This window comes from Mustela nigripes, chromosome 1, assembly GCF_022355385.1.
Source record: "Mustela nigripes isolate SB6536 chromosome 1, MUSNIG.SB6536, whole genome shotgun sequence".
Classification (NCBI taxonomy): Eukaryota; Metazoa; Chordata; class Mammalia; order Carnivora; family Mustelidae; genus Mustela; species Mustela nigripes.
This window is the reverse complement of record NC_081557.1, coordinates 43,489,033-43,509,725: the sequence shown is the minus strand read 5'-3', so window position 1 is coordinate 43,509,725 and position 20,693 is coordinate 43,489,033. Positions and strand designations below refer to the sequence as shown.

The window sequence follows — 20,693 nt, the reverse complement described above, 5'->3', positions numbered from 1 at the left end:
AGGCGGGGGTCTAATTCACTTTATTAAGCCACAGTTAGGGACCCTCAGCTTCTCAAACTGTTTACACTACAGTCTCCTCTATTTTTCATAGAATGAATATGTTCTTTCATGGTTTATAAGCATGTTAGAAATGGTTTTGGAATGCAAACCTTTAATACTCATTGTTTCTATTAAGATGTATGCACTTGTGAATTTCGGATGTTTTATTTCCAGCTAGAGAGGGCCTTGAAGACTGCCAGGCCCGAAGTAGATGCTCAGTAATTACATGGTTTACTGCATGGATGAGTAAGGCGATGCAGCTTATTGGGAATCAGCCTGTCTGGGAAAGGTCCTACGCAGCCAGGTCCAGCTCCCAGACCCTCACCTTCGCACGTGTTCTCCATTAGGGGGAAAGCAAGAAAGCTGTTCGCCCACAGGTGCGCGGAGCTCCGAGAGCTGAGTGCAGGGCGTGCCCGAGAACCCGAAGCCCCGCTCCAGCCAATGGGAAGAGCGGCTCCGGGCCGGCTCAAAGAGGGTCCCTTAGCCAGCGAGTCTGGCGCGGTGCTCGGCGTATTTACTCCTGGCGCTGCGGAGTTGGGAGCTTGGGCGTAAGACCAAGGTGAGGTCGCGTTTCGCCTCAAGCAGCAGGTACTTGTTGAGGCGTTTCTTTCCCTTCCTTTTTGGCTCGTGGCTTTCAGTGCTGGGATTTAACTTTTGTCCTCGGACGCCCTCTGTGACCCACGGTATGGAATGACCCTCTTCTTCTCTGGGGGTGTTTTGCTTGCTCTAAATTAGGTTAGGTCCGGTGACGTTCTCCCCAGCGTCCACATCCTTACGGAGGACGAGGAAGGGAATGGAGACCCTGACCAGAGGTCCAAGAAGAGGAGTTGTGAGGACTCTGGATGGAAAACGCTGCGGGCATGCTGGGGCTGGTGGACACGTGCGAACGTGGGTAGAGAGACCACTTTGGGTTGCGACTTAGGGTGGTCCATAACTCGCGTGCATACCCGCCCTGAAGGCAGGTGGTAGGATTATCCTCACTTTTACCAAACCGCTGAAATTCAGGCACACGTCTCACCTTCCTGCCTGGCACCAGGTGTTTAGTCTTCAGTCTGAGAATGTTCTCCCCACCTGGGCTCAGCCGTCGTTCCTCCACTCTGTGCCTTCTCTCAGCGACTCTTCCTAGAAGACAAACAGCCAAAAACTTTATAGACCCTGTGCTCCACGCTGCCAGTTTCTCTCTGAACTAGCAAAGTTCGAGAAAGAATTGCTCATGTTTGCTTCATGTACTTCATGTCACTTCTACCCACGGTAGTGAGGCTTTAAATAACTCCCAGTCCTGTCCCTAAGCAGCGACCTAAACTTGCCCCCGATACAGTTGTTCCCAGTGAGCTCCCACCTGCAGAATTCAAGTACGGTCAACAGGCATTCATTTCTTAATCTTTTTGGGATTTGACACATTGATAATGCCGCCTTTTTTTTCTTTTTGGTTTTCCACTTAAGGAGTATATTCTAAAATTGTCACAAATTGTCATAAACCCAAAATACAACCAAGGTTAGTATTTTGGTATCTTTTCTTTGTCTGCTTTTATGTAGAGTTTTTTTTTTTAAACTAGTTTTAATCAAGTGTGTGCCATATTTATTAAAAAAATCTTTTAAGTAGGCTCCACACACAGCCTGGAGCCAAACGTGAGGCCTGAACTCTCTATCCTAAGATGGAGACCTGAGCTGAGATCAAGAGATGGTCACTTAACTGACTGAGCCACCCAGGTGCCCTAGCATGTGCCATATTTTTAATGCATCTGTTTCATTAATCAAAGTTGAATTTTAATTTGACAGTTATTTACTATTTTAAAAAATACCTTTATGCAGAAAACTTTATTCTTTTTTCTAAAGATTTTATTTGTTGATTTGACAGAGATCACAAGCAGACAGAGAGGCAGGCAGAGAGAGAGAGAGGGAAGCAGGCTCCCTGCTGAGCAGAGAGCCTGATATGGAACTCGATCCCAGGACTCTGAGATCATGACCTGAGCCAAAGGCAGCGGTTTAACCCACTGAGCCACCCAGGCACCCAGAAAACTTTGTTCTATATTTGGGATTATTTCCATTGGATAGTTTCCCAGAGGGAGAATACTGATCAAAAAGTCATGCATGTTTGTAAAGTTCTTTGTAGGTGGACACGCAGCTTTCCAAGAGTGTCAGTATCTGCTCCACTCCACTCTCATCATCATGTTGTATTGTTTTTTTTACAGCTAAATACTTTTGCCATTTTGATAATTGTGAAGTGATATCATCTGGTTTGTATTAGTTTTGATCTCACCAGATTGAACATTTTCTGAAATACTTGATAGCCATTTACCTCTTTCCTTCTCTGTATGAATAGGCTTTTAGCAATAACTTGCTTTTATTGCTTTTCTAATCTATTTGTATTATGTCTTTCTGAAAATATGAATCTTTTTAAAATCATTTTTTAGTGTGAACTATAATTGATATAGAAGTCTGCATTAAAGAAATGTGCAGCTTAGTGAGTGATTACCAAATGATCATCCATATAAACCAATACAAAGTCAAGGAAAAGAACATTGCCAGTGCCCACGCACCCCAGGGGCATCTCCCTGATCATGAATACCTCCCTCCCTACAGAGGTGCTGTTACTTTTATAGGTAGTTACCTCCGTACTAGCCCATTTAAAAAGTATGGCTTTATCACTTATACATGCATCCATAAAGAGTATAGTTTGGCTTTCTTTTTTCAGTTTTGATCTCTTTATAAAGTTTATTAAGTCACCTCTACACCCAACATGGGGCTCAGACTCATAAGATCAAGAGTTGCATGCTCTTTCAACTGAGCCAGCCAGGTACCCCTAATTTTGATCTTTTTGTAAATGGAATTCTATGGTATATAATTTTCTTGGGTTTCTTTCTTGGCTTCTTTCACTGATAATGTTTGTGAGATTCATCCTAGCAGGTAGCTTCATATCCTCTCTTTTCATTGCTGTGTAGGATTTCATTGTATGAATTTACCACAATTTACTTACTGGTTCTATCATAGGTGGGCTCTTAGGTCTTTTCAAGTACTTGGGAATTACAAACAATGCTGCTATGGCTTTTCTTAGATGTCTCTTAGTATTTGTGCACACATTTCTGTTGGGTGTATTCTGAGGACTGTCATTGTTAGGCTGTAAGGGATGTGTATCTCCAATTAAAATAAGCATTTTAAAAAAGATTTTGTTTATTTATTTGATACAGAGAGAGACACAGCAAGAGAGTGAACACAAGCAGGGGAAGTGGGAAAGGGAGAAGCAGACTCCCTGCAGAGCAGGGAGCCTGACGTGGAGCTTGATCCCAGGACCCTGGGATCATGACCTGATCTAAAGGCAGACGCTTAATGACTGAGCCACCCAGCTGTCTAAAAAATAAGCATTTTATTATAAAATAGTTCTAGATTTGCAGAAAGAGTTCTTATGTACTCCTTACCCAATTTCTCCTAGTTTAACATCTTGTCTTACTGTAGTAGATTTAAAACCACTAAGGCAATTAAGAAAATCAGCTAAGTCACCCTTAATTCACATTTCACTAGTGTTTCCAAGTTCTTTTTCTGTTCTTGGATCTTTTCCAGAATATCTATTACATTTGGTCATCTTGTCTCCTCTGGTCTGTGACAGTTTCTCAGCCCTCCCACTCCCTCCTGCCATTTTTTTTTTCTTTTAAGATTTTATTTGAATTCAAGTTAACATATATTTTTATGTTTTTATTTAGTATTAGTTTCAGAGGGAGAATTTAGTGATTCATCAGGAGCATATAACACCCAGTTTTCATTACATCACTTGCCCTTCTTAATGCCTATTACCAAGTTACCCCATCGCCCACCCACTTCCCCTCCAGCAGCCCTGTTTATTCCCTATACTTGAGTCTCTTATAGTTTACCTCCCTCTCTATATTCTATTTTTCTTTCCCTCCCTATGTTCATCTGTTTTAAGTTTCACATGAGTGAAATCATATGGTATTTGTCTTTCTCTGACTGCACTTAGCATAATACACTCTGGGTCCTTTAGTTCTATCCACATCCTTGCAAATGGCAGGATTTCATTCTTTTTGATGGCTGAGTAATATTCTATTGTATGTGTGTCTGCAGACACACACACACACACACACATCACATCACATCACATCACATCTTCTTTACCCATTCATCCATCAATGAACATTTAGGCTCTTTCCATATTTTGGCTGTTGTGAACATTGCTTCTATAAACATGGGGGTGCATGTACCCCTTTAAATCACTATTTTTTGTCCTTTGGATAAATAATGCAATTTGCTGGGACATAGGGTAGTTCTATTTTAATTTTTTGAGGACCCTCCATACTGTTTTCCAGAGTGGTTAAACCAGTTTGCATTCCTACCCACAGTGTAAGAGAGTTCCCCTTTCTCTGCATCCTCACCAACATCTGTTTTTTCCTGAGTTGTTAATTTTAGCCATTTTGACAGGTGTGTAGTTGTAGCTCATTGTGGTTTTGATTTGTATTTCCCTGATGAGTGATATTGAGCATTTTTTTGTGTGTCTGTTGGACATTTTTTAAAAATTTATTTTTAGATAGAGCATGAAAACATGTGTGTGCTCCACATGTGAGTGAGCAAGGACAGGGGCAGAGGGAGAGGGAAAGGGAGAGAGAATCTGAAGGAGCCTCTCGGCTGAGGGTGGAGCCCAGCCTGGAGCTCAATCTCAGGACCCTGATTTTATGACCTGAACCAAAATTGAGAGTCTGAGGCTTAACTGATGGAGCCACCCAAGTACTCCTCTGTTAGCCTTTTGTATGCTGCTTTGGAAAAGTGTCTGTTCATGTCTTCTGCCCATTTCTTGACTGGGTTTTTTGGGGTTTTTTGGGTGTTGAGTTTTATAAGTTCTTTATAGATTTTGGATATTAGTCCTTTATCTGATATGTCATTGCAAATACCTTCTCCCATTCTGTCGGTTGTCTTTTAGTTTTGTTGTTTCCTTTGCTATGCAGAAGCTTTTTATCTTAATGCAGTCCCAGTAGTTTATTTTTGCCTTTGGAGACCTGTCTAGCCAAAAGTTGCCATGTCCAAGGTCATAAAGGTTGCTGCCTCTGTTCTCTTCTAGGATTTTGATGGATTCTTGTCTCACATTTAGGTCTTTAGTCCATTTTGAGTTTATTTTTGTGTATGGCATAAGTGGTTTCATCCTTCTGCATGTGGCTGTCCAATTTTTCCAACACCATTTGTTGAAGAAACTGTCTTTTCTCCATTGGATGTTTTTTCCTACTTTGTCGAAGATTAGGTAACCATATAGTTGGGGGTCCATTTCTGGGTTCTCTATTCTGTTCCATTGATCTTTGTGTCTGTTTTTGTTCTAGCACCATACTATCTTGATGATTACAGCTTTGTTAAAGTCTGGAATTGTGATATCCAGGTCTCGTTTGGTTTTGTGTTGTTGTTGTTTTTGCTCAACATTCTTTTGGCTGTTTGGGGTCCTTTCTGGTTCCATCAAATTTTAGGATTGTTTGTTGCAGCTCTATGGAAAATGCTGGTGGTATTTTGATAGGGATTGCATTGAATGTATAGACTGCTTTGGGTAGTATAAATATTTTAACAATATTCTCCCAAACCATGAGTGTCAAATGCTTTTCCGTTTCGTTGTGTCTTCCTCAATTTCTTTCATAAGTGTTCTATAGTTTTCAGAATACAGATTTTTTTTTAAAGATTTTATTTATTTATTTGACAGAGAGAAATCACAAGTAGGCAGAGAGGCAGGCAGAGAGAGAGAGAGAGAGGGAAGCAGGCTCCCTGCCGAGCAGAGAGCCCGATGCGGGACTCGATCCCAGGACCCTGAGATCATGACCTGAGCCGAAGGCAGCGGCTTAACCCACTGAGCCACCCAGGCGCCCCCAGAATACAGATTCTTTACCTCTTTGGTTAGTTTGGTTCCTAGATATCTTACCAGTTTTGGTGCAATTGTAAATAGGATTGATTCCTTGATTTCTCTTTGTGCTGCCTCCTGCTTTTTGTTGTTGTTGTTGTTGTTGTTAGATAATCCTAACAATTTTGAGAAGTATGGGTCAGGTATTTTGTAGTATGTCTTTTTGGGTGTGTCTTGATGTCTTCTTTATGTATAGATTGGGATTGGGGTTCAGGGGAGGACTAGGACAGTGGGGACATACCATTCTCATCACATCATTATCATTGGTACATACAATTAACAATGATGTGTGACTGATAACCTTGATCGCCAGGCAGAGACCATATTTATTAGGTCTCCCCACTTAACAGATTGCTAAGCACAGTCCACACTCCTGAGGAGGAGTGGAATAAGGTTAAGATCTACTTCCTGAAAGAGGGAAAATCTATATAACATATTTGGAATTCTTCTGTAAGAGAGAGTTTTCCCTTTCCCCCCATTTATTCATTCAGTTATTTATCTATGTCCTATGAATGTCCTATGTCCTATGAATTTATGAATTTATCTATGTCCCATGAATATTTGCTTTCTGCTTTGGGTTATGATAAAACAGTATGTTATTTTGGCCAGTGGGAACTCTTCCACTTGCCCATGTCTTTTTGACCCACCCTGTCCTTTTTCCTTTCTGGCAGTATAAGTTCTAGCTTATCTGATGTATTCTCAGCTCCAGCCCTAGCATCTGCAGTTTCTCCAATAAGCCCTGATTCCTCTTCTTGTAGAAGAGTATTAGAACAAATACCTGAGTCAGATTGGATATCTACAGTTTTATTAAATGTCAACAGTTCTGAAGTGGTTTTTACTGATTTATATTCCAACTCTATTTGCCAAATTTCCTATAAAATTTTTTGCTATTTTTCTTTTGATTTCCCACTGGTTTTTGATTTCTTATGGACAAAATGTTTTAATTTCAACATTAGGAGATAACACTATCTCCTAACAGCTGTCCAGATTCTCATTTTCCTTATTGTGCCCAAGCTGGAAAATCCCTCCACTCCTAAGGTGTAAATGAATATTCACTATTTTTCCCCATTTGGTTTGAAGTATCAATGGCTTACTGATTTACTCTGAGCTTTACTCTGTAAGGACACTAATTTTTTTCTGAATGACTTACTAGTTATCCTAATAATCTGCACTGAAATATTTCCCTTTTCAATTACAGTATTCCTTCTGTCATACATAAAATCTTATTAGATTGTCTTTTCCTGAGTTATCTATCCTGCTAATTTGCTTGTTTGTTATGGTAGCATCCTAGAGAGGGACTAATTCAGTTACATATTCAGCAATAGAGGGTAAGGCTTTGGAAGTGGTTTCAGCCTGGGACAGTTTGCTGCCCTGGAGACATCTGGCAATTTCTGAAGACACTTTCCCACAGATGTAGGAGATCGAAAGTTCTAATGGCATCTAGTGGGTAGGTGCCAGCAATGCTGCTGCTAAACATTCTGCAGTGCGTAAAAGTGCCCGTCAAAGAATTATCTGGCCTACAATTTTAGTAGTCCTAAGTTTGAAAAACTGTTACAGAAGATTCCATCAGAGCTACCAAGAAAGAAAATCAGGCAATAGTGGATGAAAAGGGTGGGAATATCCCATTTTTTTATATTAAAATGTCACTTCATCTCAGACCTTTTTTCTATCCTTTCTAGAAAAGAAACCCTCCTTCCTTTGTGTTTTAGAGTCCTGCTAGTGCTCAGAAGATTTCCATTACATATTTAGAGATCCTCCTCTTCCCAAAGCCAACTGTTCAGTGCAGAGTTCAGTATCAGAACATGGTCACACAGATTGCATTTAACCCTAAATTCCTTGTGCCTAGAAAAATAAAGTGAAATTAAAAAGCAGTGGTACCTAATAGAAAGAGAATGAATGAGCTTTGTAGTTTGATTGGCTACTTGACAAATCCGTAACCTGGGCAAGTTTCAGGACTATTTTAAGACTACAGAAAATGTTCATAAAGAACCTATATACACTGTGGATCCTTATCAAATGTGGTCATCATTAACATGTGCTGAATGAATATTTTGAACAAATGTGCTTTAATTATAAGGGGCAAACATTTACATCAATAAATTTGCAAATTGAAATAAATTCTCAGGGCGCCTGGGTGGCTCAGTGGGTTAAAGCCTCTGCCTTCCGCTCAGGTCATGATCTCAGGGTCCTGGGATCGAGCCCCGCATTGGGCTTTCTGCTCAGCAGGGAGCCTGCTTCCTCCTCTCTCTCTGCCTGCCTCTCTGCCTACTTGTGATCTCTGTCAAATAAATAAATAAAATTAAAAACAAACAAACATTAAAAAAGAAATAAATTCTCTTAGACCATGGATTCCCATTTTAGTTCAGAACATGTTGGAATTTAGGAATGCCTTCACAGAAGAAGAGCAACACCAGACAGACAGCATCTGTTTTCCTCTTCCCAAAAATATAAACAAAGGAAGACCATAGAACAAAAAGAATAGTTCCTTCCAGAATAGCATAAAACCTTTGGGAAGGAGGCCAGAGTATATGGTACTTTCTGTCAGAATTGTAGACCTCCTGGAGTAGTAGAAACCCAATAGGATTCAAAACCTTACAGATCTTGGCTTACAGAGACACCCAGAAAGGGAAGAGGGAATTTGAAGAAAGTGTGGGTTTATGAAAGCAAAGGGGAAAGAGAACATCAAGAAGTAAGACATTGTGAAAACAACAGTTAGTGTAGTATGGCACCCTGTAAGTTAAGTGTGTACATTAACTTCTAATCTTTGCAGAAGTAGGGACTGTTTTCTTATACATATGACAGTTGAGTCCCAAAATAAATACCTGCTGGGTTTTGCAACAGGGTGGTAATTGGTATCAGTTATCTCCATGGAATTCTGGTTGCAAAAGTGAGATTGCGGTGGACTGTGGAGGATTAATAGGTTATGTATAGAAGACTCTGAAGAAGTTTGAGCATGAAGCAGCAGATGTGGAGTAAAGAACATTTATGTAAGACTAGATTTGCACATGTTTATATGTCAGTGAGAAGGACTGAGTGGTTAGGGAGAAGCCTTTTGGTCCTTGAGAAATTACAATTGAGGTCCTTTGAAGATTCCTCAAATGTATTCCTTTTTGTTTCTTTTAAAAATCTTACTATGGAAGCTGTTTTGGTCACATCCTAATCTAGAATCTAGAATATTTCTGCAATATAGTTAAAACACACACACACACACACACACACACACACGCACAAAACCAAGATCCTAAAATAGCTGATTGCTCCCTAATTACTGTAGGATAAAGTCCTGATTTACTATGTAATTTTGAGACAATTCACTTTCTGCTTAAGAAGTAAAATCCCCCTTCTGTACATTTTTATTTCCTTCCTCTTCCTTCTCCAGGCCCATTAGCAAGATTAGAGGAAGGATTTTGGAGGACAGAAAGATCTCTAGAGTTCTGTCTGTACCACTTACTAGCTCTCTCTAGCCAGTTGCTCAAGAGATGAGACACTTGAGGACACCACTTACACCATGTAAGTGATTAACTGAAAGTGCCTGTGCTGAATAAGAAACTGAGTAAGGCTCTTAAGCGGCTGATAAATAAGAGGAAAACAGGCCTCAAAATAAGAGGATTTGATTGTATTTGAAGAACTGTCGCAGTAGGAGGGAGGGCAAGAAATTGTTATCTGGAAGGTATTAGGAGAGAATATGTTAAAGGTGCCTGCGGGTTAAGTCTGAGTAGTCCTTGCTGATACAGTCAGGAGTGAGAGCATCAGAATGAAAAGTTGGAGTGGAACATGGTCACAGGAGCTGCTGTGAGAGAATGTCAGTGATGTGAGAGAATGCAGTTTTGGGTGAGCTTTAACACAGAACACATCCAGAACGTGTAGTACTGGTGAGTGAGTGTGAAAGGAGCTTGTGACCTGGGAATGCCGACCCTCAGTGGCTGTGTATGGATTTGTGACTAGCGATGACAGGACAGAAAGAGGTAGATGGTGGCATATTCCAGTTGTGCTTCAAAAGTAATGGTGTGTTTGTTGGTGGGGGGGGGGGCATAACAATGTTTTATGGGTTGAGGTATGGGTGAGTTTGGGGAGAGAAGGCATGGGAGGGCTGCCAGTCTGTGCTGGGTGATAGATTAACTCTACCTTGTTTCATCCATACCGCAGTTCTCTGGGGGTGATTCTGATCTCCTCTCTTCAGGAGAGTCAGCTGAGGCTCGGAGAGATGAATTGCCTTCATTTCTTATGGCTCATAAGTGGTGGGACTGGGGGTAACTTTGGGAAAGTGGAAGAAAGCTACACTGATCTGTATTAGAGGAATGTTTTTACGACAGTAGTACAGGGGCCAGTATGTACTGAGCCTAACACTGGGGCTTTCACCGTGTGTTTGCAGAATTCATCTATATTTTTAAAGGCATTTCATTTTCTAATTTTTTCTATCAGTCCTGTTATTCATATTTTTAATGAACTTGCTCTTTATTTTTTAATTACCTTTAGCTCTTTTTTATTAACATACATGTATTATTTCAGGAGTACAGGTCTATGATTTATCAGTCTCACACAACACCCAGTGCTGACCACAACACCTACCCTCCCCAATGTCCATCCAGCCACTCCATCCCCGCCCCCCACAGCAACCCTCTGTTTCCTGAGTTTGAGTCTCTTATGCTTTTTCTTTAAGGATTTATTTTTATTTTAGTGTGCAGGGGTGGGGGAGCAGAGGGAGAGGAACAGAGCCTTAAGCAGACTCTACACTGAGCGTGGAGCCCTACACGGGGCTCCATCTCCCAAACCTGAGATAATTACCTGAGCAGAAACCAAGAGTCAGACCCTCAACTGACTGTACCACTCAGGTGTTCCACTCATATTCTTCTGACTGTTTTTTTCTCACTGAAGCCTGACTATTGATCCATAGCAAGATGACAGATGGGTCGTCATCTTCCTTCTTTCACGATTTTGGACTGCTGTTGTATTTGGAGGAGCTAAACAAAGAGGAATTGAATAAGTTCAAGTTACTTTTAAAGAATGAGACCGTGGAGCCCAGGGGCTGCCAGATACCCTGGGCTGAGGTGAAGAAGGCCAAGCGAAAGGACCTGGCTAGTTTGATGAAAAAATATTATCCGGGGGAGCGAGCCTGGAATGTGGCTCTCAAAATCTTTGGCAAGATGAACCTGAAGGATCTGTGTGAGAGAGCAACAGCAGAGATCAACTCTGAATGATGCTGGGGACTGATCTGGGGCTGGGGGAAGGATGTGCTTCCTGAGGCCCATCAACAAGGTTCTATAAAAGGGACTTGGGGATTACACCATTGTTGGATCATTTGAGAAACCCTGAGGAGACTGGAGGGTTCTGAGTACTATTACTCAGTCTGACTCCTTTAGCTGGGGGTAATTCATCCATCTTGTACCAGTTAGAATGATTAAAGCAATTGAATAATAAGAATTGTCCCATCTAGTGTTCCTTTGCCTGAACTGCAAATAGTCAAAGGCTGCATTAAATTTTAAATAACTTAGAATAGGATTTAAAATCTTTGCTAAAGTATGAGGAATGGGTAAAATATCAAGGGGCATAAGCCATGTTGATTTTTTTTTTTTTTTGCATTCCTAAGTATGAAATATTACAGACCTCAAAAATTTCTTTCTTATATTCTTTACAAGGCCTTACACCTACAAAGTTGTATTCATTATTTCCCAGGAGCCTCACCATATTCCTGGAAGGTCCAGGTAGACAGGAGACAGACTTAGACTAGAGTGACAGGATGGTGGGAGGGCCTGGCAAGAGGTCCTGCTCCAGTGGTGCTGATACCACATCACTTTTCCCTTAGCTAAGCTGTGGAGTCTGAAGCTCTCTTGGTTCCTATTTTCTTAAGCCCAGATGTCATAGAATTGGACCAGCGAGGACCATTCTAGCCCCTGTTCTAGCTGTCACTAAAGCCCCCCTTGTCTTTTGGTAAATCTGATCCTGTTGGAACCTGTCACAGGGACAGCCCAGACCATGGGACCAGATGATGCCAGGACACAAGAGGAACAAGATGGTCAGGAGACAGTGCAGGGTGAGTAGATGCGTCCTCTGTTTTCAGATTTGGAAATAAGTATACTCTGAATCTCCGTCACCTATTCCACCCATCCCCCCTGGTAACCATCAGTTTGTTCTCTATAGCTAAGAGTCTGTTTCTTGGTTTTCCTTTTTTTTTCTTTTTCCATTTATTTTGTTTCTTAAATTCCACATAGGAGTGAAACCATGTGGTATTTGTCTCTCTGACTTATTTCACTTAGCATTATATTCTCTAGATCCATCCATGTTGTTGCAGATGACCAATTTTCATTCTTCTTACGGCTGAGTAATATTCCATAGTACATACACCACTTATTTATCCATTCATCTATCAATAAACATTTGGGAGCTTCTATGTCTGGCAATTGTAAGTACTGTTACAATAAACATAGGGATGCACGTATCTTTTTGAATTAGTGTTTTCTATTCTGTGGCAAATACCCAGTGGTGGAATTACTAGATCATATGTTAATTCTATTTTTAATTTTTGGAGGAACCTGCATGCTGTTTTCCATTGTGGCTGCACCAGTTTGCATTCCCACCAGCAGTGCATGAAGGTTTCTTTTTCTCCGTATCTTCAGCAATATCTGTTGTTTCCTGTGTTGTTAATTTGAGCCATTCTGACTTGTGTGAAGTGATAACGCAGTATAGTTTTGATTTGCATTTCCCTGATGTTGAGTGATATTGAGCATCTTTTCTTGTATCTGTTGGCCATCTGTAGGTGTTCTTTGGAGATTCCATTTTTTAAAAAAGTTGTTTTTAAAGATTTTATTTATTTATTTGACAGAGAGAGCTCACAAGTAGGCAGAGAGGTAGGCATAGAGAGAGGGGGGGAAGCAGGCTCCCCACTGAGCAGAGATCCCGATAGAGGGCTCTACCCCAGGTCCCTGAGACCAGGACCTGAGCGAAAGGCAGAGGCTTCACCCACAGAGCCACCCAGGCGCCCCCCAAATTTTATTATTAACATATAATGTATTATTTGCCCCAGGGGTACAGGTCTATGAATCGTCAGGTTTAAACATTTCACAGTACTCACCATAGCATAACCTCCCCAATGTCCATAACCTAGCCACCCTATCCCTGCCCCCCACCCTCCAGCAAAGCTCAATTTGTTTTGTGAGATTAAGAGTCTTATGATTTTTCTCCCTTCCGATCCTATCTTTTTTCATTTTTTCCATCCCTACTCCTCACAACCCCTGACTTTGCTTCTCAAATTCCTCATATCAGGGAGATCATGTGATAATTGTCTTTCTCTGATTGACTTATTTCACTCAGCTTAATACCCTCTAGTTCCATCCATGTTGTTGCAAATGGCAAGATTTCATTTCTTTTGATGGCTGCGTAGTATTCGTGTGTGTGTGTGTGTGTGTCTGTGTGTACATACACCACATCTTCTTTATCCATTCATCTGTTGATGGACATCTAGATTCGTTCCATAATTTGGCTATTGTGGACATTGTTGCTATAAACATTGGGGTGCATGTGCCTCTTCAGATCACTACATCGGTATCTTTAGGGTAAATACCCAGTAGTGCAATTCCTGGGTCATAGGGTAGCTCTATTTTCAACTGTTTGAGGAACCTCCACGCTGTTTTCCAGAATGGCTGCACCAGCTTGCATTCCCACCAACAGCATAGGAGGGTTCCCCTCTCTCCATGTTCTTGCCAGCATCTGTCATTTCCTGACCTGTTGATTTTAGCCATTCTGACTGGCGTGAGGTAGTATCTAATTGTGGTTTTGATTTGTATTTCCCTGATGCTGAGTGATGTGGAGCACTTTTTCATGTACATGTCTTCCCATTTTTTTAAGATTTTATTTATTTATTTGACAGATAGAGATCACAAGTAGGCAGAGAGGCAGGCAGAGAGAGAGGAGGAAGCAGGTTCCCCGCTGAACAGAGAGCCCAATGTGGGGCTCGATTCCAGGACCCTGAGATCATGACCTGAGCCGAAGGCAGAGGCTTTAACCCACTGAGCCACCCAGGTGCCCCTGTTTTGTTTTTTAAATTTCACATATGAGTGAAATCATATGGTATTTGTATTAAGAGAACATATTTGTAGAGTGAATCTAATTTTTACTTTCTACTCCAAAGTCATCCTTCTGCATGTTCAGTTTTGTTTTTTCAGTTTCTTATGCAGGTTTTCTGTTTGTTTTACTTACATTCTTATCTAAACCAGCTGCACTTGGGGTGCCTAAGTGGTTTAGTCAGTTGAACAACTGCCTTCGGCTCGGGTCATGACCCCTGGTCTTGGGACCAAGGCCCACATCCGGCTCCTTGCTGAGCAGGAAGCCCACTTCTCCCCTGCCTGCCATTCTCCCCTGCTTGTGCTTGCTCTCTCCGTGTATTTCCCTCTCTCTGTGTCAAATAAATTAAAAATTTTATAAAAATATTAAATAAACCAGCTGCACTTTGATTTGAGCCGAGTAGAGTATTCTTAACACTATAATTTTGTAATTCATAGAATTTGCCTTGATCATATATATCTTTGGGTTCTTGTTTTGTTTTTCCCTGCTATATTCTGACTTAGGTGATGGAACAGAATACAGAATCCAAATAAAGGAAAAATTTTGTATCATGTGGGATAAGAAGTCTTTGTTTGGAGAACCTGAAGATTTCCATCTTGGAGTTGCTCAGGAACATCAAGAACTGTTGGAACATCTATTCGACGTGGATGTGAAAACTGGTGAGCAGCCCCAGACTGTCGTGCTCCAGGGGGCTGCTGGAGTTGGGAAAACAACCTTGGTGAGAAAAGCAATAGTAGATTGGGCCCAGGGCAATCTCTATCAGCAGAGGTTTAGCTATGTTTTTTATTTCAATGCAAGAGAAATCAACCAGTTGAGAGAACAAAGCTTTGTTCAAATGGTATCAAAGGACTGGCCCAGCAGGGAAGGTCCTATTGAAAGGATAATGTCTGAGCCAAGTAGTCTCCTTTTTATTATTGATAGTTTTGATGAACTGAACTTTGCCTTTGAGGAACCTGAATTTGTGCTATGTGAAGACTGGACCCAGGTACACCCAGTGTCCTTCCTTATGAGTAGTCTGCTGAGGAAAGTGATGCTCCCTGAGTCATCTTTATTGGTGACAACGAGACCTACAGCTTGTAAGAAACTAAAGCCTTTGTTGAAGAACCAGCGTTCTGTAGAGCTGCTGGGTATGTCCGAGAGTGCAAGAAAGGAGTATATTTATCAGTTTTTTGAAGACAAGAAGAGGGCCTTCCAGGTATTCAACTCACTAAGAAGCAATGAGAAGCTTTTCAGCATGTGCAAAGTCCCCCTGGTGTGCTGCGCCATCTGCACCTATCTGGATCAGCAGATGGAGATGGGTGGTGATGTCTCATTAACCTGCAAAACAACCACCACTCTGTTCACCTGCTATATCTCTAGCTTCTTTGCACCAGTAGATGGAAGCTGTACTAGTCTACCCAACCAATCCCAACTGAGGAGCCTGTGCCACTTGGCTGCCAAAGGAGTGTGGACTCTGACATCTGTGTTCTACAGGGAAGATCTCAGAAAGCATGGGTTAACTAAATCGGATGTGTCGATTTTCCTGGACAGGAATATCCTTCAAAAGGACACGGAGTATGAAAATTGCTATGTGTTTACCCACCTGCATGTTCAGGAGTTTCTTGCAGCTATGTTCTATGTATTGAAAGACAACTGGGAGACCAGGGACCGTTCCCTTCAGTCATTTGAAGATGTGAAGCTATTGCTTGAAGCCAACAGTGGCCAAGATCCCCATTTGACACAGATGAAATGCTTTTTGTTTGGCCTTTTGAATGAAGATCTAGTGAAACAACTGGAGACAACTTTGAACTGTACAATGTCACTGGAGATAAAAGGGAAGATCCTTCAGTGGCTGGAGATCCTGGGGAAGAGTGAACATTTTCCAACACAGTTAGAATTTCTGGAGTTGTTTCTCTGTCTGTATGAGACTCAAGATGAAGCATTTATAAGCCAGGCAATGAAACCTTTCCAAAAGGCTGTTATTGATGTTTGTGAGAAAATCCACTTGCTTGTGTCTTCATTCTGCCTTAAGCACTGCCAATGCTTACGGGCCGTTAAACTGTCTGTAACTGTGTCATGTGAGACAATGTTAAACTCAAGCCGCCCAGCTGCACTTTGGTAAGTGCCCTCTCCTGGGAGTGATGGAAGGAAATTTCACCAGAGAGAGGGGAGGGGACTTGTTTAGCTGAGGTCCCAGAGCCAGGATTACCTTCAGAGTTGCCCCACCTTGAGGCAAGGAGGCCAAACACCAAAACCCATATTGACCAGTTGTGGCTACTGATGGGAAAAGGACAAAAACTTGCCTGAAATGACTGTCTTGGTCTGAGGGCAATCTCAAAAAAGGGGCGTGGCTGACAGCAATTACCTGGCAACCCTCTTAATCTTAACAACTAGAAATAATCTTTAGTCCTCAGGGAGGCATGTGACCTAGCACAGAGTTGGATCCACTGTGGAACATATATTTAACTTTTAAAAGAATGCACTCTAGAAGGACTAGAGACCAGGAATTTCTTGCTGAAGCTAGTTGACACAGGGCATCTGTCTGGGCTCTGTTCCTCTGTAAGCTACCGACCTAGCTCACCTTCCCCATTGCCTAGACAGAGGTCATCCTTTGCTTTGTAGTTCATGAAAGGTCTCAGCCCTTTAACATGTAACAGGAGAGTCTGATTTGGATAAGAAATAGTAGGAGTTGAATGAATATTTTGAAAGAATAAATGAATCATTAGCATTTGAAGCCTATTTTACCTTCTTCCCTTCCATGAGTTCCTTTTCTGACTCTATCCGTCTATGTCTAAGGGAAGAATTGAATTATGGGATTATCTCTAGATTTAACTGAAATTGAGGGCTTACTATGTGACATATAGTTGTATAGCACATGGGATATTTAACCAATTATCCTATTTGATGCTGGTCAAAAGCATATCTCTATTTTTGGGATTACAAAACTGCGATTCACAGTAGTTCACCTATAAAGTAAGTGTACCATTATTGATTCAAGCACACATCAGACAGTAGCTAGCTTCTGCTTGACACATACCCAACAGTGTTCTGAGTCTCAACTCAATGCATCTCAACAATCCCAGGAAGATGCTGTTATTTCCATTTTACTAGTAAAAACCCTGAGGTATCAAGAAGATATCAACTTGACTAGAGGTCAAACTGATTGTTAAGTCCTTGGTTTTCTAACTTGACCCACGTTGCCTCACTACCATTACGTACAGTTGCAGAACCATGTCTCTTATAAGGACCTACATATTTCTTTTCTGCTGTGGGAGTAGAATCATAGGCTGGGATGCTGTGATCTTTACTGTCCTTGGGGTATTGTAAATAATCTTGTCTGTTTTCTCAATTCTGACTTAGTGGTTCTGATCAGAGCTGTGATTTGAACCCAGTGCATTAGAGTGTATTTTATGCCTAATAATATTAGGAAGGCATTCTGGCTATTATATTGCTAGTCCTCATGCTGCCTTCCCCTCACCTGTGTCCTAGTGTAACCTAATATTAGAGCTGGCATTGTTGCTAAATTAAGTCTGAGAACCCAGTGCTTTAAGAGGCACATTACAGGTGGGTTAGTGTCTTCTATAATATAACAATGTTGTAAATTTAACAGCATCTCTCCTGTTCACCATTATATCCTATGGCATTTCTACATAGTAAGCACTTAAATGTTTGAATGATTTATCACCTAGTTTTGTCAAATTTAAGACTTCAGGTGATATAGAGACAGAACCCTGCAATGTTATTCAATCCAAGGTAAGTAAGATAGGAGAGTCAGTATTTATTGAGTAGTGATGGAGATCAGGATATGCCACCCCTAAATATGCCACTTTTCCATAAGAAGTGTTTTTTAAAGAGGTTATTTATTTATTTGTCAGAGAGAGAGAGTGCACAAGCAGGCAGAGTGGCAGACAGAGGCAGAGAGAGAAGCCGGCTCCCCACTGAGCAAGGAGCCTGATGTGGGACTTGATTCCAGGACCCTGGGATCATGACCTGAGCCAAAGGCAGTGGCTTAACCAAATGAGCCACTTAGGCATCCCTATAAGTATTTTGAGCTGAAGGCATATGAGTTCCTGAAATGCCTCACCTGCCTAGAAGCAGAGCCTCCAAAAAGAACTCAACTGTCTTAAATCCCCTCCCTGGAAGCAATTTCTCTACTTTCTTCTTAGAGACAGAAGTTGACCCCATAACCAGACAGACACTGTCATAAACTATCATGTCTCATCTTTTTTCTTTAGGGTACATTTATCTTTCCAACAAGTCATTTGTTTTTCTACAAGTGACTTTTCTCCCCCTGCTTTTTTCCTGCTAAATTAACTATATAAACTCCAAATTCTACCTAACCCTTTAAGTTACTCCTCACAAATTTCACCCATGTGTATCCACAACGCACATGCTAATATAACTGGGATGCTGTTCTCTTATTAATCTGTCATTTGTCAGTCCAATTTACAGGGCCCCTCTAGAAGGTAGGAGGGCACAAGGAAAATGATACTTCTTCCCTCTCCTACAGGAGCTGTTTGTATAAAGCAACATGCTAGATTTTTATATATTTTAATATGAATAAGGGCAGCTATCAGTTGTAAGCATTTACAGCGGAAAACATTTGCCAAGCGTTTTCTATAGATTGTCCTACTGAATCTTCACAGTAATCCTAAGAAATAGATACCATTATCTTCATTGTTCAAAGAGCAGCAGTGGAGACATACTAACATAAGTTAGTAGCACTGCCAGAATCACCCATGTTAGCGAATGGCAGAGTTGGGGCTCAGGACTGTTTTGTTCCAGAGCTTACGCTTATAAGGCGATCTGTTTTGCTCCTTATTAACCTTTGTTTATAACAAGCTTATTGAAAGTATGCCTAATACTTACAAATCTAGAGTGCTTTTGTGTGTGCACTTAACTTGACTATTAGATCCTCACAATCCCATGAAGGGAGACAGAATTCCCATTTCACAGATGAAGAAAGCTCAAAGTTCATAGCACTGATGTGATTTACCTAAAGTCAGGTATCTAGTACACTGGAGAACTGCAGCTCGTAAACTGTGGTTCTTAACCTCCACCCCTGTGTCTGGATCTCTACCCACTACTCCTATACTCACTCTTTGTGGTCTTAGATTATTTTTCTTCTTGATACTGGCTTTTTGGACATTTGAAGACCTCTGTCATCCTTCCTAAGTCTCATCCTCCAAAACAAAGTCTCTCTAGTGTAACTTTGTGTGTTGAAGGGGTGAGGGAGTTTTTGAGCAAACAAAGCCTCTTGGAGTGCCAAGAGGAAGACTGTTGGGGGACTGTGCCCATGCCAGGCTGGCAATGGTGCACTTGCCATTTCCAGAATAGCTTACTTCCACCTGATACCATCTTCTGAGATTTGCATGGGCTGAAAGAGCTACACCTGTCTTTTTTTTTTTCCTTGATTGTTTAGGCAAAGGGATGATGGTCACATTACTCATTGTTGGCAAGATCTCTGTTCTGTGCTTCATACAAATGAGCACTTGAGAGAACTGGAACTGTGTCATAGCAACCTCGGTGAATTAGCCATGAAGACTTTTTATCAAGAACTGAGGCATCCAAACTGTAAACTACAAAAACTATTGTAAGTTCGGCATGAGAACACTTTGTGGAGTTATTTCAACTTCTTTCTTTGGCCCACCTCTTGCTGCTACTTATTAGGTAGATCCAGTAATAAATACTTAAAATCCTCTGTGTAGAATACTCTAAGAACACCACAGTGGAAATCTCTGGGGATGTGGGGGCATAACTAGCTTCTTCTGGGAAAGATTGCATGGAGTGTAGCAGTTGTCGACATCTGGGTTTTGAGGCTTGGTAAGGAATTTCCTAGATGAAGAACAACAAAGAGATAAGGCATTCTAGGCAGTTCAACAGCAATTTCAAAGGTGAGTTCTGGAGCATACTGTTTTATTTTTCTATTGAGTAGTTTACTTTTAATAAAATACACAGATGTATCTCATTTTTGTTTTATTTTGTTTTCTGTTTTTTTTTTTTTGATGATTGTTTACACCTAGTGAGCAGTATTCAAAATAAGATAGAAAACATATCACCTGAAATTTCCTTCTACTCACTTCTGTTCAGTTTTCTTACCCTATCCAGTCTCAGGAGCAACCCCTTTCTAACCTTTTATTGCTATAGGTTAGCTTGTTCTGTTCCTGTAAATGATTGAGATTGTTTCATATGGCCAGTATGTACTTGTTGTGTCAGTATTCTTTTGCTCAACATGTTACTTAAAAAAATTTACCCATGTAGGTAGTTGTATGCTTCAGTAGTTCATTATTGATACACCTGCCATTGTATGATAGACCGACTCCAGCATTCTCTTTTGAATAGACCCCTGGGCTGTTTCCAGTTTGGTGCCATTATGAAATAAGGCTGCTAGGACTATCTTCAGACACATTTTTTTTCTGTGTGACACAGGTTTTCATCTCTTGGGCTAGTATTTCAGAATGGAATTGTTAGTTCACAGATGGGTGTTAACTTGTTGGGAAATTGCCAACTAGCTCTTGAGAGTGGTTATACTATTTTTCAGGTTTACCAGCAGTATAGGAAAGTCCCTGCTGCTCCTCATCCTTGCCAACATTTGCTATTTCAGTCGTTATTATGCCTTAATTTGATTCTACAGACCCTGTCACTTATTTACATGGGCTGGTTTACACATCTTTCCCCTTGTCCACTGACTACTGGGAGCTGGAACTGATCCTACTTATGCCTGTACTCAGTGGCCATC

The 20,693-nt window shown here is 41.1% G+C and overlaps 1 protein-coding gene across 1 annotated transcript in view; it reads left to right on the top strand.

The window, feature by feature from the left end:
* Window positions 1-10,815: 10,815 nt before the first annotated feature.
* The window catches only part of NLRP14 (NLR family pyrin domain containing 14), a 47,847-nt gene continuing 37,969 nt past the window's right edge, over window positions 10,816-20,693 (top strand). Inside the window, 4 exon segments of the mRNA XM_059392192.1 lie at window positions 10,816-11,116; window positions 11,877-11,948; window positions 14,479-16,072; window positions 19,383-19,547. Coding sequence (XP_059248175.1) covers window positions 10,816-11,116; window positions 11,877-11,948; window positions 14,479-16,072; window positions 19,383-19,547 — 2,132 coding nt within the window.